General features: G+C 40.8%; 1 protein-coding gene across 9 annotated transcripts in view; it reads left to right on the top strand.

Moving 5' to 3' along the window:
* kirrel3b (kirre like nephrin family adhesion molecule 3b) overlaps positions 1 to 23,697 on the top strand; it is a 164,313-nt gene that overhangs the window by 123,221 nt on the left and 17,395 nt on the right. For all 9 annotated transcript variants that reach the window (XM_005474592.4, XM_019345338.2, XM_013269382.3 and 6 more), the window contains exons 7-10: positions 7,088 to 7,193; positions 14,006 to 14,154; positions 14,312 to 14,439; positions 14,920 to 15,046. In XM_005474592.4, coding sequence (XP_005474649.1) covers positions 7,088 to 7,193; positions 14,006 to 14,154; positions 14,312 to 14,439; positions 14,920 to 15,046 — 510 coding nt within the window. The remainder of the gene's footprint in view (positions 1 to 7,087; positions 7,194 to 14,005; positions 14,155 to 14,311; positions 14,440 to 14,919; positions 15,047 to 23,697) is intronic.

Below are 23,697 nucleotides of genomic sequence, written 5' to 3'. Positions count from 1 at the left end.
TTTTAGGTCCTTTGCGAAATTTGTGTCCAGCATTCGCCCTCTTGAAATTGCTGTGGTTGGGCCGTGTGGAGAGTTAAAGAAACAGAATAGCAAATGAAGCTACCAATGTGAAGCTCATAACATTTTAGTATAGCATAGTAAGCATTAAGCCTTTGCGTATTAGCACGTAAGCTGCTGTTTGTTAAGATGGTCATGACTGCAATGCTAATGTTCTTAGAAAGACAATACAAGACTAATATTTGCTGCATACTATGAGAACTTACATTGAGGGGGGGTTGCATGTAAACCCCCCTAGTTCATGCCCAGGAGCCTGTTGGTGTAAGCCAACAGCACTACCACTGAGCTTCTGTGTTCAAAATAAATAAACAGCCTCAACCTGGAAGCCTGGCTCTCATAGAGAGACCTGTTTACCCAGCTGCCAAGCCAAATATTAGTTCTGCAAGTCCACAAAGAAAACTGTCCCACTGCCTATTGCCTTTAATAAGGTATTTAAAAGTCATTTAAAAATGTAGCAACACTTAATGACATTTTAATGACTAGTCCAAATTGAACCAATTTACTCTCAGGTCAGGGAAACTGTGATTAATAATAGTTTCATAACAGCCTCATGACAGCCAACGTTAGAAGCAACCACATAAGACAAAGTTATGCCAGGTTATGTTGTCTTGGTTGATATCATGTTTCTATAACTGATATGTTATAGAAGCTTTGCAATGCAAACGAGATAACTGAATGATTTTAATGACAAACCTAATGACAAATATCCATATTTGCTTTACTGTAACTTTATTTTTCTAATCAAAAGTAAAAAATTTAGGAGTGGAAATAAAATAGTCTGGTCTGAAAAAATCTATGATGGGTAAAAAAAAACAAAAAACAGAGTGGATGGAGTCCAGTTCCCTCTAACTGGAACTGCTGAAAGGTTATTATAGATCTTTTAGTCAAGCGATGCCAAAAAGCCAGAGATATAATGTTTTTCAATTATTTATCTGACACTTCATGCGATAGCTGTTTATTGAAAGCAGTGAGATAAAACTGATATTGATGCTCTCGACTCATTGTCAGTAAGACAGCAAATTAGCAAATATCCTCAAATAGCAGTGTATTCACCAAAAATGTAGATGTCTCTGTATATATGCTGGTAGCCTCTGTTGGATGTCTAGTTGTAAGTAAATACCACAATTAATTAATGAACAGTCTCACTTCTTTTCCCGCCTAGACTTATCTAATTGGCCGCATTAGTGAGATAATACGAATGACAACAAAAGTAATTAAAGCGTTCTCATTCCCTCTGCTGTTCTCAACATTTGCCATTCTGCCGGCTTCTACGCTCAGGTACCCTTTTTCACTTATAGCGTAATCGAAACACGACCCAGCGCATTGCTCTACAGCCTAAACCCGTCTAAAACCCAATGCATTTACCAACCTTTTTTTTTTCTTTTATCATTACTGAAATGATTTACACCCACTTCAGCATTTTTTTTTATTCCCACCAACATCCATGTGTTATCTGACCCAGGTTTGGACAAATTTGCATCTAAATACAGTGCGCGCTGGTGATGTTGCCAAAATGAGAGGGATTTAGAGCCAACAGAGGCGATTCACAATCCTGGATAGACTGCTGACTACAGTTGTCCATACGAGTCCATTAGCTGACTTTAATTATTTGATAGCAGAAGGGTGGCTACCCCCTGATGCTGTTTTCTGCAGCAGCATGACTGAACTTGCAATACGCTCTTTGGACTTAGATCAGTAAACTCCCCTACCCTTCCATCATATCACTGCAGCGAAATACGATTCTGGTGCCACAGTTTCATGTCCCGCTGGTTCCCACTCATCAAACTATTTAAAATATTCCTCAAACATTTTCTAGTCCAGTTGCATACTTTGCAAAGCAGTGCCCCACATAGAAATATGCTTTGAAACACACAGGCTAGTGGGAAATTAATGCACAAGGGACGGGTAAAACCAAGGTTTTCCATGTGTTTGCATTGCAAACAAGCTGAGCCATGTGGGGGAAAAAATGAATGCCATTTGTTGAGACTAATTAATAAAGAACATGCAGATGTGCAATTGGGGAGGATTTGTTTTGGTAGCTTGCTCTGCTACATGCTCTCCGTGCTTAATTAAGCAGATAATGGCAAATTTATCTGAGATAGAATTTGTAAGTGAGAAGGACTGAGTAAAAAGGTAAAGGGGCACAAAAATGCTCTGAATTATGATGCATCCGCACAGAATTATCTTCCTTATATGTTAAGCTGTGTGAAGACATCATTTCTAAATGTTACATTTTCATTACCCCAAACACATCACAGATGCTATAAAGCATCTCTGGCTCGTACCCTTGCATCAGCAACAAAACTGAGATGGTCAGGAATGTAATTGGCTACAGATGTGCTACGGGCATTTAAGCGCCTGTATGAATTGAATAATAACATCTGCCTTCATTAAACTCGCTAAATTCTCAATGAATTTACTCATGTGAACAGCAGATGATCAATGTTAGACCTCAGGTTGTCAGTCAGCCTGTTCCTCTCTGCAGTATTCCACTCAGCCAGCCACATGACAGTGCGCCCATATCGTTAAGGCTAGAAGCCACGAGCGGGCGGCCCACAAACAGCTTCCCCAGCCTTCATAGGCATCTGACGCTACTGGAGTTTGAGGCCGGTCCTACTGGAGAACAGCTGTCTGCGATGACCCAGAGAGACTGGAAATTGAGCTTTAAGAAAGGGAAAAAAAGCATTTTTTTGCTGGCACGATCTCCAGGAAACAGAGAAGTTGGAAGATTGTTCCAAAAACACCATCTGGTCTCCACTTTGAACTAACCGATCAAAAGCTGTCGGCCAACTATAACACCACCCTCCCCAATTCATCCTGTTGTTTTCACAGAAGCTCCGATCAGTCCTACGATTCCCCTTTTCCTCTTTTCATCCGTTCCTCCCCCTTTCTCTCTCTCTGTCTCTCTCTCTCTCCCTTGCTACTACTCTCTTGACAAATGTTGGGAATTAACAGTCTTGCATATTGATGCGCCGTCGCATCATGCCTCAAATGCCCTCGCTCAGCAACTCATGCATTTATACATCATAGCAGCAAATGGACTTTATTAAGTAGATGTCTGTCATATCTAAAAGGTCAGTGGTTAGACAAGCTACAGTCCCTTATCCACACCCAGAGCACTGCTGATAGACTTTTGACGGCTGTTGCTCCCATGGCTGTCTTCACTTCCGGCTTGGGAGATATGGAGCTATCCAGGAAGTTACTGGTGTAGCTTATAGATGTAAAATCCTCATGACATTACCACTTGCTAGGAGAAAGTGGGGGGATTTTTTAAGGGAGGGTCAGTTCAATCATTTGAAAAGAACATTAATTTGTAGCCGGGGAGACAGTAATGAGCATTTGTGTCCTTAGAAGTCTCTTGGCGGCCAGAAAGAGGTTGGCATAGTTAAAAAGGACAGTTCAGGAATATTTTTAGTGAAAATGGTTTCTGAATTAGCTTCTACATTACTGTGTCTATCAGCATAGACACATCCGTCAGATCTCTCTGGCTTTCTTTTTATGTATGCCTCTCTCTGTACGCTTGCACATTCTTGCTGAATTTTATTACCACCTCCACCACTGCCACGTCTGTCATTTTACCCCCGAGGTCCCCTCTGCCCACAGTTTAGTCCACGCAATTAACAGCTTGCAATGTTAAGAAAAAAAATGTACTGGGCAGCTAACACTATTGCTCGAGGCATGGATGGCTTTCCTGTTTTATTAGGACATACACCCATGTGCACTTTCATATGCACACAAAACCCCTTGAATGTCTGCCTTCGCTCACAAACACGTAGATGCACACAATTCACCGCTCGGTGCCTGGTTGACTGTGGCCTTCGGTCGTTCCATCCGCAGTATTGTTGTTTTCTCTACTGGCCCAGGGAGAACTGGCACAGGTGGAGCTCGTGGATTTGAAGAGCTCATGGTAGAGTAGTTGGTGGGGGTTGGAGGTGGGGTGGGGTGGGAGGGGGGACTGTCCTGGAGGGAAATGAGTCTGCTGATGGGGAATATGGTGTGTGAGTAGGAAGGAATATGACACCTGGACCACCCCCCTCTCTGGGTTTTTGTGGCAGCTGAGCCAGCCTAGAGCATCTGCACAGCCACAGGGTAAAAAGCAGTTTTCCTGCACTTCATACCCACACACACACACACACACACACACACACACACACACACACACACACAGAGTCTTACAGAATCACGCTTCATAACTATACACAGAGTTGTTTGGCTTCGTCTCAGTGGCGTTTGGGTGTTTCTTTAATTCTATGTGGAATCTCTTTGCCGACCACACTGCTCTTCATCCACATCCAAACACAGTTCCTACTTGGTGCTGTAGCTTTTTTTTTTCTGAACGTAGAGCAGCTATACCTTTGAAACAGATGGCTACACTAGCAACAAACTCAGATCCAGCACTTTCCCCTGGTGGCTGCTGCCTTACCAGTATTCCACTAGTATCCCAGAAAAAAGTGCTTCCACGTAACACCATGTCTTAGATTACATTTACTAACTTACAGTCAAGGGATAAAAATAGTTGTAATCCAAAACACTTTGTTCACCTGATTCGCCAGTAATAATACTAATACATTTGAACAACTACTGGTTATTTATATATTAAATGATAATTTTCTCTGACTTTGTTCAACACTGAAAAAAATGTACCCAGCATAATTACAGAAACCCTGATGAATGACTCTCCGTCTGTGAAACGGTGAGGTAAATAGCTGCTTGTTTCACACGGGACGGGTTTGATATGGAAATGAACGCACATCTTCAAAAAGAATCCCACCTTTGTCAATTAGGACAAATTAAGTTGTTTATTAATTTTGCATAATGTGAATATTTTTAATTGTAACACCCGTTTTAATTGTACCTTATAACATTATTTTAATTGCAGCGTGTTGCACAGTGGACTACTCACTGTGTGCAAATTGCCGTAAGCCGAAACTCATTATCAAGTCAAGTTTTCCTTTGATTTGCTCCTTAGAAATAATATTTGAGAATAAAAATAGCATGTTATGCTCCACACCTGTGAACCACGCTACAGCGTTACTTAACAAGAGCGCCTAGTCTTCTCATGAGCGGTATGAATATTAGCCGTCTTTGGGGACAGCACCAACCCCAGCATTAACCCCACTAATTCTGCACAATGAGAATATGTCATTTGCGTTTTTAACACACTGTTCTGCAATTCTTGGCAGCGATGTAATTAAAAATCATTCTAATTCACACACATCAAAGTCTATTTACATTTTTCCCTAAAAATACAGGGTTAGGATAAAGTTGGGGTTAGTCTTAGCACTTGTGATGAACTACACCTCACACGGTTAGAATATGGCTTGAAAATCTTAGGAGAACAAACTATGCTAACTTGTCACAACTGCTCTAACTACCACTGTAATATATTTTAAGACCATCAGATTTAAATGACTTTCACCTGTTGTTTTTATTTTGGAGCATTTTTCTTATGGTTAGCATTGTTAACACCCTAACCATGAATACAGTCTGATTTAACTTATGGTTAGAGTACGGGTAGTGAGAGAAGGGTAGGGTTAGGGTAGCAGTTCGCTCATGGACCAAGAGTTTTACAGCAAACATAACCCCGACAAACAGGCCCTGGTGTCCTAGGTTATGTCGTCACATATTTGCTACGAGGTCATTTTTTCAGTCAGTGGTATTCTGCCCTCGTATTTGTAGTCACTTCACTCGCTCGCCTGGAATTAGAGGAATCTTCCAGTGACCTGCGATTATTTCACCCATAGTCGGAGAATGTCAGTCATTTTCCATTGGTTTGGGGTTCCTACATTGATTAAAATCACTTCTTGTGTGTATGCAGCTTAAGTAGCTAGCAGCTCTGGCTAATAATAAAATATTAACGTCGACATGGGAGCTAAGCAGCAAACAGCGTTGGCCCTGACTGTCTGAATGTTAATAATCTAAAATTCCAAATCTAAAATCTAAAAAAAGGTTCAGTTTCTCGTAAAGTCCCAGAGTGAAGCAGAGAAAAGTCTACCAGCAACTAGACAGAAACAGTGGCAGCCAACCTTACACGCCACATCTGTTTAACAACAAAAATATGGCGCTAAGCATAGAACTACCTCAAACTGCTGTATTTCTTTTTATACAACAGTATATGTAATACTCACGCATACGTGTATATGTTTTACTCTGTTTATTTCATTTTATAAATGTTTTACACTATATCATACCGCTTGAAAATACTGTTGTCACTGATTTTATTGTACTTTATTTTTAAGTATTTAAGTATTTTTGTCTTTTTTTTATTGTGGTATCAAACACTGTGTCAGGTGTTTTTTTGGTTTTTTGGGTTTTTGTTGTTGGGGGTATCAGTTTGAGTTTGAAATTCTCCCATTTTGTCAACCCTACACAGCTAAATCAGTTTTGGGGCAAATCTGGGTCCTTCTAAATAAAATTAATTAGTCCTTGTTGTCATGAACTCGACTGCACAACCAGGACAAAAAGGCAGATGCGCACAGAAGCTAATTAAAAACTTGTTTGTTTTAAGTTAATGAAACAAAGAACAATCTTAAACTAACCATGGTGTGTGTGGCCAGTATGATGAGTGGTGTAAGTGAGCGCATGAGTGATGAAATGGTGTATGCAGTGTTGCATGCTAGTGCAAGAAAGCAAACCATAATCCAAAATGGTGCCTTGGGGAGCCACATAGCAGCTAAGCTCTAAGGATGTCTGCAGAGCACTGGTCCAGTGAGACCAGGTATTGCCAGCCTAGATGATTGGAAACAAGCCACACCCCCTCTCCAGCACCTGCCACACCAACAAGCTGAAAGGAAAGCAGGGTGGAGCTCGTCTTGTATTTTGAGGTTGCATGTTTTCCCCACTATTTATAAGGGTATTTTCTCTCCTTTGCAAAATTAGACATAATTTTCACTTTTCTTGCTGAGTCTTTTTCAGCCACAAACAGTGTCGACAACAAAGTGTTTGTCTCAGGTTTACAGTTCACTGCAGCATGTTTGAGGAGGCTGCCAGTTCGGTAATTGGTTGTCTTTGTGTCTCTATGTTTTTATAGATCTCCCACTTGTAAATCTCTCAGTGGAGCCTCAGCCTGTTCTGGAGGGCAACCTCGTAAAATTCCACTGCTCCGCAAAGGCCAACCCTCCTGTCACACACTACAGGTGAGATCATTAAAGAGTACGAAAACAAGTCACGAATGCTCAAACCATGATAATATAGTGTACAAGAACAAAGCACCGCGGTAAACTTTAAATGACGTCTTTTCTAATTGATGTTGCTAGCGGATGATACATTTTCACACAGAGTCGGAATTAACGCTTCATTATTGATCACATTCATCATTGTCAGCCAGCTCCTTATGATGTCATGACACCATTATATGTGCCCGCACTTTAAAATGAAGAGACGAAAAGGAACGTTGCGTCGAAAATACACCTTAGAAACCTTCATGTTTTACTGAGCCGCAATAAACCAGCGCAGGGCTTTGTTGTAGAGCTGTTAGCTTTATGGTCATATCATCTCCCTTGAACTTGAAATGTCCCGCAGTGTTTTCGTGCAGGGCCCGTACATAATTTTTATTTTCGTTGTATTTTTAAATGAGTCACATGTTTGAAAGATTGGATATTATTATCACGCTTGGATTCAGTGTTTTATTGTGAGGGTCACAGCAAGATGTGTCACAAGATGTAGTAATTTTACTGACTCACTCGGAGGAAGGTTAAATCATCACATTAGAACAGAATAAAGAGCGAAGTTAACAGATCACGATGAGCAAGCTCTTCATCACGAGGCAGACGTTAGTCTGATTAAAAAAGAAACAGATCCTGGACCCAGTTTATCTTATGTTGTCACCACTGTGAAGCAATGTAAAGGGTACTTCTGAGTGGTGAAAGGCAGAGACATATTTGTGTATTTGGATGCCTTTAAAAGGGACAAAGACCGCAGATTGGGGAAATCTGTGCGTCTGTGCAAGAATGCAAAGGTTCTTCAGCGGCCCGGTGCAGCAAAAGGGACCGATTAGGGTGCCACTGAAAACCACTTGAATGTCTTGAAGACTGATAACATCGCCGGGGCCCGTATATGCTTTCTTTCATCTTCGGGAAGTTTGCTGACAGTTTTCAGAACATGTTTTCAGTTTCAGCTGTTATGTCAAGGTTGTTGACAAAAATCCCTTTCAGTTCATTTTATCTAAAGTACCAAGAGCCAAAAAATGTCCAAAATGTCATGGGATTTCACCGTTTTTGAAGCCGCTGTTCAAATAAGAAGCGTTTGGAGGTTTTTATTTTCCCCTCCCGTTTTTTTATTGTAGTGCAACTATACAAGCTTAGAAGGCTGTGTACTGTGTGTTTACTTCAAATCTGTTCTGTGTATTTGTCAGACTTACACATCTCGTGCTTCAGCTAAACCAACAAATCTTTTCTTTTTCCTGTTTTTTAAGTAGACTGCCAGACAGAGTATTGATTAAAAAAAATCGTCAAACCACTAGATTACATTAGAGAGCATTAAAATAATGATAAAGTTTCTATTTTAACCCATATGTTGGTGGCCACACAACCTCTCAACTAACCTGGCAGGTTTAATATCAAAGTAAAAACAGAAACAATTCATTTCTAATGCACTGCTTTTCCTCAGCAGTTGCCCTCTTTGTCTATTAAACCTTGGCTCATTCTCAGTTGTACATGTTAGCCTGTGTTTATTTTTTTTTCTTACATCAGTAATTGTAATGGCACAAGAAAGTGGACATTAATTATTCTCATAAAGCCTTCGCACAGCCTTCCAGAAGTGTAATACTGAAGTGATTTGTCAAGAGATGGTTTTCTGTGTGGGAGGTTTTTAAAACCCGGCAAAAAATAAATGGAGTGAAATCGATAGCAAAGGGAATTGGCTGGCTCAGAATCTTGTAATGGTACTGGGAAATGAAATGGATGTACAACATACTCACAGGTGGCAAAACAGAGATGTTGCCTTTTGATGGATCCTGCCCTTTTGAAAAAGAAAAGGGGAGGAAGGGCAGTGATATTGTGGAAAACAAGGTTTGTATTTGATTGTGTAGGTGCACAGCAGAGACAGAACGTCTATCTTACCTGCAAAAGGGATTTCACCTCTATTGTTATAAGACTGGATCAATGCGAGAGCCAGCCTCCCCCCCGGGGTATCGAGAGCTAAAATTCAATGGCAGTTGAGACAACTTTTTCTTCTAGTTTGACAAACTACAAAATGAAAAATGGTTCGGAAGCTATGCTTAAAGCTAGAGAGAAAAGAGACTAAAACTGCCATATCCCCTCTTTTAAATCTTATTATTTCTTTTCCTTTCTTTCTCCTCGCCCCAGTGTTATTGGCACAATCCACAGTGGGATTTAGAAACCATAATCAGACTAATAATTGCCATTATTTAAAATTGTACTCTTTTTGACAGTTACACAGTTTCATAGTCTCTCATTCAGATTTATCTGCAATTTGTACAAGCACTTTAGGACTTCCATGGACCGTTGCCGTTCAGGTCACGGTAGACTGAGAGATTTTGGGAATCATATCGCTTGCCTGATAGGCTTTGACTAGGGAGAGACCCTCACAAATTTCCCCTCTAGAGAACAATATCACAGAGGAGAGCAGGAAGCTGGTCAAGCAGTGTGGGGCCATTATTCAGTACTAATACACTCTGTCTACCCCAGATCAGATATAGTACAAGGACACAAGAGTTCTTAGACGGATGGTTTCTTTTCCATTCCCGGGAGTGCCATCCATTCCCAGTGTGCACTGCACCACTTTGCCATCCTCCAGTTCAATAGACTCCTGAGACACAGACCCAAGATAGTGGGGGCACTAGTCAAAGGAATGGTGCCTTCTGCTGTCCATAACCTCTCGTGCTTAAACATAGCAACAGTAATAAGATATATTTCCATACCTGAAATGCTTGAACTTGTGCCAGATCACAGTTCAAGAGCAAAGAGGGAAGTGAAGATAAATGCAATGCTCAAAAGAGTGAAATAAGAGTAACAGGCATGTGTTTCCGCTGGCAGTCAGGGAATCAACATACTCCAGGAGGGGAAGACGAGTGGGTTGGAACATCTTCATTACTGTTTATAATGGTTGGGAGAGATAACTGGCAAACATCAGAATCACGCAGCTAGCACACAAGGTTTTCTCAGATCCAAACAAGAAGCCACCAGAGAGAAGAGAAAGAATAACAAACAAAGCAAATCAGGTCCCTCATCTGCCGATACAGCATAGCTGTGCACAGAGCAACAACAAAACCCATTCCTTTGCATGGCACTGTAACAAATAACATCCCAGTCCTCCCAGCACTTAAGCGCTGTTGTTGTTGCTACTGCTGGATGGATTGCTTGCATGGCTTACACTGCTGTGACCATACCCAAAATCAATACAAACTTGGGACATGGCTAATTTTTGCATTCATCATAATCCTCAGCCACAGTGCACATTTTTGTATAGGGAGCAAACGGATAAAATTCTTCAACAATATTTTTATTTCATTGAAATAAAAGAAAAGAAAAACTGTTATGTACAAAAATGCCAAAAATAATTGTGTCTGTAATTCAGAGCATATTTGCACCATTTCTACAAATATACAAGTCAAGGTGAGGGAAGTAAAAAAGCTCAGACTAAACTAAAGAGTTGTTAATATCCCCCACCTAAAGCTTGGCATAAATCTAAATAAGTAAACTGCTAGACAAATCCAGATTGTGTGGGGAAAAAAGTCCCTGATTGCACCTTTGAAAAGTTGGTTGGTCTAAATTATTCCAAACTTTTTTGAGTTTATCCTAAACTTTTAAACACTTGTCTGTTTCAAATCGATATCTGTAGAACCTGCTTCGGTTTCTCCGTAGATCAAAAAATAGCTCTATAATTTATGTCCATGTCAAAATGGCTCTACGCTATTACTAAACCTGCATATTTATTTTACGTTCCTCTGAGAGTAGTCATCACTTTCAATATGCATGGAAGGCAGAATAGAGCGGCGCTGTGCCGTGCTTAACCATGCTGATAATAACTGTAGGGCCTGATTTACTGTGAGTCTCAATGCTGATGGCACAGATACCTGCCTAATTTAATTGTTATTGTTTTATTGCCTTAATCACATTCAGCAAATACACCCCCCTTCCCCAACTCCACGTCACTTTCATCCTCTGCTTCCATTAACGGCAGACCTTTTATCTGTATAACACTATTAACTTACACACCCATGAACACAAAAAACACACACACACATTGTGCAAACCTGCGCGTTCACACGTAGACACATGCCCATGCACAGAGACACTCAGGCACACAGGATTCACACCCTTTGTCTGAATCAAATCCCTGAATAGAACGCAGCAGTGTAAAGTGAGTCAGCGACTGAGTAAGCTCGCACTGGCCCTTCTAACCTCCCAAAGGGAATGCAGGTGTTTGTGTTAGCCTGCTCCAGCTATGTTTAGACATGAGCCTTGGACAAGGCCCAGCACACCAACAGAGCTTCCATGCTCCCTGCGGACGACGGCGTTCTGTCTCTGCTCCCTCTAACACTGTCAAAGGCTCCCAAACCTGGCAGCCGCAGCCTCCACTCGGGAGCAGCCGGCTGCCCGAACATCTGTGCTTACCCCATTACGACTCCTACAGTATGCCCTGGTAAAGTGAAACGGTGGCATAGTCTTATGATAAATGCAGGTGTCATAGCATCACTGTTTGTGTTGTTTTTGCTCTTTATCTTCAGTCATGAACCATCCACTGAGTCAGTTTCAGAGCTTTCGGCTCATATAATCTTCGTGGTTTATAACTTGTGAAATTTACTTCAACTGTGGCACTTTATCCTTTTATGCTCTTTTTTGCTCTTGAATTTCATGCTTTTTTCTGAATTTCAAGAACACATTAAAGAAAATTAGTTTTATTAATTTATTTATCGACCTCAACCCTTGAAAATTTACCGACTATGTTGAAAAGCCGGGTGTGTGCCAAATAACCAACTAATTTAAATGAACTCAACCAGTTCTGCCAAGAGGGGCGATGAGATATCCAGCCAGAATTATGCCAGAAGCTTGCTGATGGCTACTAAAAGCGTCTGGTCGAGGTGCAACTCGCTAACGGACATTAACCAAGGGCCAAACCATACTTTTGACCCTGTGTGGATTAGAGAAAATAAATCATTTAATAAATTAAATAAATAATGCACCCAATCCTAGCCTTTAAAATCTTTAAAGGTATATGCTGTTAATATTATTATTACAACCTCATAAGAGAAAAGTTTAAAGCAATCTTTAAAAGGCCAAAGTTACCATGAAATTCATCCTCATGATGAGTGTACACAAACTGTTTTTAGAATGACTGGCTTGCCGCCTTAGTTACTTATTTCTTTCTGCTGTTTAAAATGAAGTTCTGTGGGGATTCACTCAAACATCAAGTGGCCAGCCACTTGACCCACTTTAGTTTCATTTTTCTTCAGTGCTGGAAGTTGCTGCTTGGTTTTGTCAGTAGCTGCTTCCAAGAGCAAGAGTAAACTGGGAACCGTTTGCAAGTCTAATTCCTGTACTTCATTCTCCTTCATCGTGATCTTTGTGCAGTAATCAATGTCATCATCGACATCATCATTGTCATCATCCTAATCATCATTATTATTGTCTTCATCCTGATTACCAGAACATCGCAAGTGTAATTAATAACGTCTTCGCCATCAACATCTTTATCATCCAAGTCATCTAAACAACAGCTGAAAAAATATGAATCATATTCATATTCAGAATGATAGGAACATCAGCAGTCATCATCATTAACACAATGGTTTTCACATTATTTCTGTCTGGAAATGTATAGAATCTACATAGAATCCTAAGTTTCATTGTGGGTAATGCTCTGCTACTCGAATGATTGGACTTTGCAGGTATACAGCCATACTGTGTTATATTCAGTTTGTGTGTTGTAATCCTCCCACGAGTTGACCAGTTCGCAAACATCAATACTACTTGATCAGACAGGCCTAAAACACCTGTCTGCCCTAATTTCATTATTTTTGGAAACGCAGGTGTTGCAGTGCTCTCAGCTGTATTGTTGTCACACAAAAACACGGCACGGAAAAGATCTACTGCTTAAAATAAGCGAGCATGGGAAAGAAAAAAAAATCCCATGAAGCCCAATTAGAATTCTGCTTCAATTCACTTACTGATTGAATGAGGTAATCTGTTCTCATTTAAATGATTTTTAGTCAAGCATGGGGCCAGCTTAGTCATGGAAAACAAATGAGTTCCCTATCCCATGAAAACTCTTCTCGGTACTGGCAGGAATATAAAATGGAGACAAGCACTGGCACCGCTGTCATTGTTTTCATTTGCCACATCAGCATGCAGCCACATATTTACTGTGGAAGATATCAGCGTGCATGATGCATTGCATGCCCCACAGCACCGTCTAAATTTTTCCAGAGCGATCCGGCACATCCACATGCGCCTTTGCTTCATTTTTATAAATGGGCCTTGTCTGTCGCGGCAGCAGTGAGCCATCCGCGCCACGCCGAGTGAGACGCCACTGCCCGTGACATCATAAAAGTCTCACCTGAACATGTCGGGGGAGGGGGGTCTGTGTCATCGTCACACCGGCTATCATTCACAAACACAAACAGATGCTTTTTAATGCATCCCATGCCAATTTATTAACGTCAGCTGTTGTGTTTAATACAGTACGTGTCAAGCAATGTCTTCAAAGGTGGAGGAGCTAACCATTTGTCATTCTGTAGTGCTCTGGCACTCTCTGTCTGGCGTAATGAGGAACGTGCTGTCTGCTCCGAGTTGCCAGGGAGCTTGTCACTGCATGGAGGGCTGCCACAAAAATATGCTGAAGCCAGCACAGAAAGCCCCAGAATGATGATTTATTTACACAAAAGGAACACCACCGACACAAGAAGGTGTGAGAAACCTGTCCTAATGTGTTTTCTCCTTTTCCTTAATTTTCCTCACACCCCTCCCGACATCTATCCTAACACCAGGTGGGCCAAAGGGGGAAGTATAATTAAGGAGGTCTCCGGGGACACATACGAGGTCATCGTGGATCACTCCTTCTTTACGGAGCCTGTGTCGTGCGAGGTTACCAACCCTCTCGGCAGCACCAACATCAGCCGCAATGTTGATGTCTACTGTGAGTTTCTCCTTCAGCGATCCTGCATGCATTCCTTTAATGCCAGCAGCGGAATAATGCATTGCTGTGTTGCATGTTTTGACACTGAGCTCAAAGAACTCTGGTCTTTATTTATGGATCTATGGATGTTTTTCTTGTTTTGTTTTTTTCCCAATAGTTGGTCCTCGCATGGCTGCAGAGCCTCAGTCCTTGCAGGTTGACCTTGGATCTGATGCTGTGTTCAACTGTGCCTGGACAGGAAATCCCTCTCTTACCATCGTGTGGATGAAAAGAGGCTCTGGGGTGGTGAGTATTTCAGTTTGCATTGATAAAGGCTAACTTAAACCTGATATAATCACATAATACAGCCGAGAGCAAACTTTTTTTTTGCAATTATTCCTGAACTTGTTTCTGCAAAGTTCTTTGGGTTATTTTTTTCTATCATAGCTCAGTGGTTTGTAAAGTTCCATTAGACCTAATTTTTTTTTGTCCCAGCCTCTTGGTGACCTGCTCTCAAGTGAGATCCATTGATTTGATCCTCAAATTCAGTCTCATTCCACCTTTTCTTTTGTCAACATTAAAGGCCAAAGCTTTACTCGCCTGAGCTCAGACCCTAAATTGGATTTTAATAATTGAGAAGAGGTGACCTTTAAGGTATTAAATGGTTCGTGTGCTGCCTTGTTTTTTTTTTTTTTCTCTTCTGTTAGCGCTGCTTTGTTGCCATCACAAATGCAAAGGTGACTTTGGAGTCGCTACATTTGATGATCTTTGACTTCTTTGCCGCAGGTTCTTAGCAACGAGAACCTCCTGACACTGAAATCCGTGAGACAGGAGGACGCTGGGAAATACGTTTGCCGTGCCGTCGTGCCACGTGTTGGAGCAGGGGAGAAGGAGGTTTCTCTTACTGTCAATGGTAAGCTGCAATATTTGCATGTCCTACACAAAAACGGGTATTGATACACCTCCACAAAGCTGTGAAATGCATGCAAATAGAAGTGTGAGTCTTCAGGTCTGAGGTCAATGGCAGGAAGACAGCAACTTGTCACAAGATTCTGTATCCAGCTTCCTTTGTAGTTTATATAAGTCTTCCTCTGTGCAACTTCCAACAGAATATATGACTGCATTTCTCTCCTCAAGTCTTTTTCATTGAATGTATCCGTTTCTCAGAGACAGCTAATTTTATCAGGCAAGCATAGTAACAAAACACAAACCAGCGTACACGGCAAAGGAACGTTCCATAAAATTATGCTCATGCAAATGAATTTTGCTAACAAAGGTAACGTGATAAAAACCCAGCCGTTTCGTTAGCTATCATTACTGTGGCAGCTGATGAAACAGGAAAAAAAAAATAAACACAGACTTTGTGTTTTCAAGATTTGGCACACGTTTCATAAACAGGTGAAATGTACTTAAATGCTAATTATATTCTGCGTGAGTCACAGGGAAGCTGCGTTTTCTGAGGCACTGACTGACTAATGAATACCAGCCTTGGTGGGAGACCTGGCAACTCTCAAACAAATGACTTCATTACCAGTGCTTGATATTCATGGCGCATGCTTCGGTGTGGCAGAGGTTCTTAGTTGTGGGATTTACATGTTTCTTATTTTCCCTCTTGTCCATCTGAAAGAAACCTGAGCCAAACCGAGGGGGGAAAAAAAAGAAACAAGAAAAAAAACAAAACAAACCAGCTTTACAATGCCGGCAACGAGATGATGTTGAGTTAATTCTCACAGTGTATCAATGCACATTTTGAAAGCTAACAAAAGAGTTTGCCTGTAAGCAACACTGGTGCTCATTTGGGGATGAAGATACATCAAGTAGCAAACAGTGTGTTTTAAGATTTTCTTTTCAAAATCCAGGCGCTAGTTTTGCATATCAGAGAGAATGGGATACCAGTATTCCCTCCAGCACAAGATCAGAACCATGACTTTCTATGAACTGCGATGAACCCCCCTCATTTTCAGCCAGGAATTCAGCTGGAATCAAGGCAGAGAAGAGGAAAATTCATGTGTAATTCTATTCTCTCCCATCCTTTTGAACATATACCGGCATCTTTTCTGCAGCCTTAATATGTAAACAGAATCCACCATATCCAGTGTGCTGGCGTATCTTGATGCATCTCGTTTCTGCTCATGCATCTGTGGAGATTGTGTTCTTTGTGAAAATGCTGCCACGAGAGAAAGAAGACGGATTGTTTTAATAAAGATTACAACACAACTCAGAGCACACTGGGAAACATGGAACAAAGCTGAAATAGCATGTTTATTCAGTCCCTGCAGACTTAATTCAAGTAAGTTTCCAATGTCTTCTAGTCTTTTATTTGTTCATATTCTTCATCTCTCTTCCTCTCTCTCTCACTCTCTCTCTTGTTTTTTTGTTGTTGTTTTTTTCTTACCCACCACCTCTTTGCCCGAACTGTTATTTGACATTCAAAGCCTCCTTCCTTTTTACCCTTCTGAATAATTGAAATTCATCTCTTTTTCAAAACCACACGAGAAATCCCGAGTCATTTCTTACCCGGACCTTGAGGCGAATCAGATTGTCAAACTCGCGAAAGTGCAAACACTGTGGTTGAAGAGGTGGCGTGTGCCAAGTTGTCTCCCGAGGTTCCTTGATTGTCCTACGACAACGACTCGACTGCTGATACATGAGGTCTCCTTGCCTCTTATCATCCTGCCATCGAACAGCAATGAAAGCGTATGCGCCGCACGGCCGGTTCTCACGATGAATAAGTAAACGAACAAATTAACACTATTTTTGCACAACTTTTTTTTCTCTTTGTTTAGCTTGTTTGTCTTGCACAGACGGCCACAATAATATATATACAAATAAACCCCCCCAAAAAGGAGCAATGCTGTGAATGTTTACAGTATTCATGATGCGACAGTGTCTGCTGCACATTCGAATGTTTCTCTGCAGTTTGTTTTCCCTGCAGTTATCTCCTGATTCCTTAACGGCATCGTTTAAATTACATGTGTTTATAATTTGTCATTCCCTCTGTCTCTCCCTCTGTCGTTTTGTGTCACCGGCTCCCACTGTGGCATACCACATAGACATGAGGATTTTGCTTTCCCTGGGGAAGAATGTAATTTAATTATAATCAAACAGCTAGCAGGGGAGGCAGTTTCTGTTTAAGTCACTAATGGATACATATTGCTTACTCTAGACAAACGTTTTTAGAATACATAAGTCCTCAGCTTTTCATACATGGTCGTCAGGTAGATGGAAATACGAAGAAGAGCAGAAGACACGTCCATGTGTGTAGTTACAGCATTTGCATGATATTTTTGACCATTCTGCAGAAACTGGAATGAGGTGACTTATCTGACATGCTTGAAAGGATTTAGCTTAACTTTTAAGTACTATATACTCAGGCAGTACATATTAATTAATATATATCCACGTATATGTGTGGTCTGTGTTTGTGTTTGTGGGCATGTGTGCGCCTTTGGGCTATTAATATGTATAACAACACACATACAGTACTTGGGCAGCCCAGGGAGAGAAAACCCATTACCACAGTGAGGGAGAGAGAGAGGGACGGAGAATCCCTCAATATCCCACAGAGCAATGGGTTGTTATAGATCTTTTTTTTCTGCCGTTTCTCTTCCTAGACAGTCTTTATGTGCCAAGTTAATTAGCATTCCTGCCTTCTTTAAACTAGCTGTGACACCACATAAGAAAGAAAAGTGCAAATTAACGAAGGGGAAAACATTTAAGATGCGGCATATTTTATCTGACCGGCTAAATTTAAGCTCGGCGAGATATGATCTGCAAGTCTTCCTGCAAGACTTTGAACTCATTTTTTTCCCATTATGTGTACCCCTGATGTGCACTCGCTCTGCTCGGCTCAGACATTATTTTTCATATGTAGGGGGAAAAAAACTTTTATACCCTCACTGTGGGGTTTACTGTACAAGCAGGAATGTTCATTCAAAAGTTCAAGCTGGTTCTTGTGGGCTTATATGATTTTTAGAGCATAACAGTTTTGAAGTCACTGGCTCAAATGTGTCAATTACGTGCAGGGAGGGGATAATTGTTAGGACATCTTGCTCTGAAGATTCAGTAAAGTGAGAAGCAAGGATAGGAGTAGTGTAACAAATGGAAGGAAGTGTGGTTATATCGTGTGGTTATTGACTGCTTGTGGCCATCTTGCAATGTTTTTAGTAACTATGTGACCTGTTTTAGAATATAATGTGCAGCAATATCTATTTTTTATACTAGTTAACTTTTTATAAAGAGAGCACTAATTTGGTCAGGCCTTCTGCTTGTCACTAGGATCAGTTTGTTGTTTCTGGTATTGCTTATCTGAGTTATGCTACTTTTATTACAATAACATTATGTTACCAAAAGTTGTGTGAATATCACTTTTGTGTGTAAAGCGTCCATGTTTACATGGCTTTCCTCCATTTCTATGGTCTCTTTTCAGAGTCCCAACACATGCGTATTTGTAATTAGTGTTCATTCATGTGAGTGGGAATGGTTGTTTGTGTCTCTGTGTCAGTATTGTGACGAACTTGTGGCCTTTTCAAGGTATAGTACTGTCTAAAAGTCTTGACCTCAAGACTCCTCAAATGACTGCCAATGGAACCTACAGGCGAAAAACCGAGTTTGTACAATTCCAGAAATCTTGAAAGTCAATTTTTGGTATGACCGTCTTTATTCTTCAGCGCAGCCTGAACTCTCTTCGGAAAGCGTTCTTGTCATTGCTTTGAGTAATCTTCTGGAATAGTTTTCCAGGCGTCTTGAAGGAGATTCAAGGCTCTTCTTTGGATGTTGGCTGCCTTTTCTTGTGTTCTCTGTCAAAATAAACTGTCACGGCTCGGGGCAGCGGCCGTGTGAGGTGAGGAAGGAGGACTCAAATGCAGTACTTATTCAGATGTGAGGGTGATTTATTAAGAATACCAAACATAAAGTGGAGCTGGCAAAACTGAACCAAGGATGAACTAAACTGGGAAAAACTAAACCAAAGAGCAGCAAACCTGAACATGGAGGGAGGACAGCAGGGAGGACAGCAGGGAGAGCACGCAGGGTGACACAGAGGAAGAACACAGACGACGCAACGAGGAACAAAGGCAAACACACACAATAAATACACAGAGGGACACTGGGAAATCACACACAGGTGGGAGACACAGCTGGACCTGGTTAACCTGACGAGACAGGGGAAACACTCACACCAGGGACCAACAGAGGGAGCACAAACCCAGAAACCCAGTATCAAAATCCCAAAACACAAACCATCCCAAACAGCCCACAAATAATAACAATAAATACACCAAACCCAAAACCGCTGAGTCATGGACTCAGGATCATGACATAATCCCACTCTGCTTTGATAACGCTGAGCTCCGGACTTTGGGGAGACCAATCCACAACTCATAGTGTTTTAATGAATTGTCAGTTTTTTTGTCATTCTAAAAATGAAGAATAAAATCAATTTTAACAAGATCCCCAATTTCACTGGTTGACATGCAGCCCCATACCCTGACAGAGGCTCCATTGTGTTTAACGGATGGCTGTAGAGACCTTTCTCTCGATGTCTTCTGTACATATTGTTGACGATTTGAACCAAAGGTTCATCAAAAAGTTCATCAAACCATAAAACCTGTCGCCACTTGTGTAATTTGGCTTACTTCAGCCTTTTCTCCCCGTTTCCTTTCCTCAAGAACGGCTTCTTGACAGCCACCGTTCCACTGAGACCATTTTTGATGAGGCTTCAGTGAACAGTTGATGGATTAAATGAAGGAGCAGATGCATTTCCCAGGTTCTGTGGCAGGTCTTTGCTTTATTCTTTCCTATTTCTTAAGGACATGTCTTTCAGATACTGTTCATCTGGTTTTTAGACTTGCCACTTCTTCTGTTGTACTCCACCTTTCTGGTTTCCACAGCTCTTTTTAAGGACACATTGCATACAATAAAGAAATATACAAAATGTGGAGATATACCAAGTTTTCAGCTAGAGCACAATAATCTTGTTGGTCCAAAAATACTATTTTATCTTTGGCATTTTTAATGGATTTAATTAAAGAAATGAGAACATATGATGTGTATTTGCAACAGGCTCTTAATAACAGTTTACCTAAAGGTACCATTCAAAATGGGCTCTTGGCTAAGTTCTCTGTTATGTGCAGACACAAAACTGGTTTATCCCTTGAGTTAGGTGCTTTTCTTATGCTTGAATGATTCAATTTGATGATGATGATAGGTGGCTTCATCATCAAACAAAATAGCATTGCTCGTAAAATGGTCAGGTACAAGGACTGGAGTGAAGATGAGTGAAAAAGCAGCCAATGTAGAAGGAAGAGAAAAACTTCTTCACCACCTCTTTGAATCTTCTCTGTAGTCTTTCTCTTGTCCTTCTTCTCAGCTTCATAGGATGGGTGGATGGAAAGTGGAACTTGCATAGACAAGTTGAAAGTTGAATTTTAATTCACACTAAAGCTGTTTCAGGTTAAGTGATCATTTTGTGCCAATAATGTTATAAACCTATTAAAAACAGCTGCAGTTAGATAAATTAAGCATCAGAACTCTTTGAAACACTTTTTAATTAAACGATCAGTGCAGTACTCATGTCCTGCTGCAACACACAGTTTGCTGACATTGTTAACAGTGTACGTAATGAAACGTAATGACTTTTAAAATTACTTCAACAAAGCCATCGACGGTAACTGTAGGTTAAAACCATAAAGAAAAACTAGATCTTTGTCAGCGTCGTGGAGTGCTCGTTTCCTTCATTGTGTGTCCATTCAGTACAAATAAGACTCATCGTCAAACAATCCCATCCTCAGTCTTGACGTGGTTTTTCACTCTTCAAAAGTGTTTTCCATAAGAACATTAAGTGTTACTGTTGACTGATCGTTCCGAGATTGTTGTTTTCATTCAAAATAAATGGTTATGTGCATAAGGCAAGCAAGAGGCTCTCGAGTGTAGAATCATAATCTGTTTTGGGGGGTTTTTTTTAGGCTGAACCAGATTTTTTATGTTGATGTTTTCTGTTCATGTTTAAAGATTCTCTTAGCGCATACTGATTGTAGTTGCAGTTGTCGTTAATGCACTGTTTGTAGCCAGAAAATAAAACAAGCGCCCGTGGCCTGTGGTGGTGATGCTGAGTTATTACTGTAAATGTGTGTTCACAGCGGAGTGTGGAGACAGTATAGATCATGCTGCATGCAGGAATAGAAAGGAGAATATACAGTCTGGTCCCTGTCGTAAAGATGTATTCAAGCAGGGCAGGCTAATGTGGCGAAGCTGTCAGATGATTCAGGCCAGGAAAATTTGTGTTTCAGCAGAAGTTACATATGATGGTTACCTCAGCCAATCAGGGATGAAGATGAAATCATTTGTGACCTATCTTTCCTACACTACACTACACTGTGATATAGTTGGAGGTGAAACAGCAGGATTACTATATTCCAAGCACAGTCACTGCCAGTAATAACCAGCTTAATAACAATATATAGTCAATATATAACAATATAGTCACTTTCTCTTTACAACCGTGTCTGATTACTGTCTTCTGTGTTGTCACACTGCAGTGTGTGACGCAGCTCTTACAAGTATGACTTCTTTGCATAATGTCTATAAGAGCTGACTTTGCGACAGCTTGAACATATAGACAGGCTCTCATTACCGTGGGTTCCCTCCAGTGGGAAATCATCAGCCACCAGTGACCATATCAGATAGTTTTCCTCTGTTTCACTTGCCCTGCAGCTGTTTGTGCTCTCTTTCATCACAAAAGAAAACAGAGAAATCAGAAGAGCTGCGCTGAGGTAGAGAGGAAATGTCAAGCTGTTGTTCAAAGCGGATGCCTCAGTTTAGGAAGGAAATGTAAGCCCTGGCATTTTGACACCCACACCGACATTGTGTAATCAGATTGCAATGTCCACTCTAGAGTTAACACCTCCTCAAATGAATGAGTGAAACATTGTGCCCAACATTTTGATTACCTCCCCTGCTGCTACCATTGATGTTGTAGTGCCACCCACCTCTCAGCTACTAGCGTGTTTTTGCTCTGATCACATAGTGCAAGCAGCAAACACGTTTTTTTACGCACACGCTCTGGCATACACACACACACACACACCCACATACTTTCAGCCCCGGCTGAGCCAGTGAGATAAAGCTATCTAATTATAATTCTCATTTGCAGCTCTGATCCATAGAATAGATCCTCCCCAGTCACTACCACCACCCTTTTGCAGCCTGCAAGCAGTTGATCTTGCTGTGCGTTGACAGTTGGAGTCCATGCTAACCACATACTTATTTCCATCTTGTAATAACAGGTTAGTACATATAGATCATGGATATAAACCCCCTTATAGTGACTATGAAACACACATCCCGCATTCATACTATCATTCCATGTTGGCAAAGCAGTGAAAGAAGAGGAGCAGCTCTCAATCCATTTTTCTTAAAGTGTCTGCATCATTCAGCGTGCAGCAGTAGCAGCCTTCCAGCATCCTCCAGTAGCATACCAAGACACCATCTGGCAAAGTCTCATTAAAATGCTAATTCATTTTAATAAGAGACAGGTAATAAACTGCAATTATGTATCGTCAGAGAGATGGCTGAGAGCGGGAGTTTGAGGGAAGTCGGCGGGGATGTGAGTTGTCTCACTAATCAAGAAGCTGCCTCAATTGCCACACCCTCAAACTCAAACCCATGTTTTTAACCTTAGCCATCACAAGAGACTCACAAAACGCTTGATTTTAACAGCTTTTTAAAAGCTTTTTTTTTTTTTTTAAATCAAATATAAAGGCCCCGATGGAAGCCTTTACCAGTGCTATTTATGTGGGAGCGTCTATGTAATAACCCAGCTTTTAAAAGCAAGGAAGCAGAGGTGGATGTGAGCAATTATGTCAGTTTGTAATGATGTGATCATGTTTATTTTTTGCTGTTTTGTTTTTGGGGGGTTTTAAGTGAATTATGTCCACTCTATGAAAAGAAAATTCACAATAAAAATAAATAAAGTACTATAGAGGCCTATAAAGTGAAATTAATTCAAAGAATTTCAGGGATGTTGGGATTTTTTTTTCCAGTAACATGATTAAAGTCAAGGATGATGATTTTAGTGAATGTGATTTTTTTTTTCTCAGACATGCCCCATTATTTCAGACAGGTTGGATTTCTGTCTTTTGAAGATATCCAAAATTGAAATATCAGACTGAAGGTGGGAGCAGTTAATTAAGAGGAGAGAAAAGTGTTGCAGCACCTTGCATTCACATTCAAACAGCATTATGAAGGTTTTAATTTGTAAAAGAAGCTATTACCAGCTGCCTTCATACTACTCTTAGTTTACTGTAAAAGAATTTATGTGGAAATTAATGCGTATGGCGTGCTTGAAACAAACATATATTCCCCCCACAGGTTGTTTTAGTCTTTAAATATCACACTGTAAGTGTAAAGCATTGCCTTTTTACCAATTTTACTCACTGTGAGTTCAGGGCCAAAGGAGGGGAAAAAATCACATGAGTGATGGAATTGGGTTATGTGTGACAGCTTGTCTTCATATTAGTGCTGTCACCTGGTGTGAGCAGCCTCAAGACCAGATGGCAAGCAGAC

The sequence above is a fragment of the Oreochromis niloticus genome, linkage group LG14 (assembly GCF_001858045.2).
Source record: "Oreochromis niloticus isolate F11D_XX linkage group LG14, O_niloticus_UMD_NMBU, whole genome shotgun sequence".
NCBI lineage: Eukaryota > Metazoa > Chordata > Actinopteri > Cichliformes > Cichlidae > Oreochromis > Oreochromis niloticus.
This window is presented reverse-complemented; position numbering and strand designations above follow the sequence as displayed.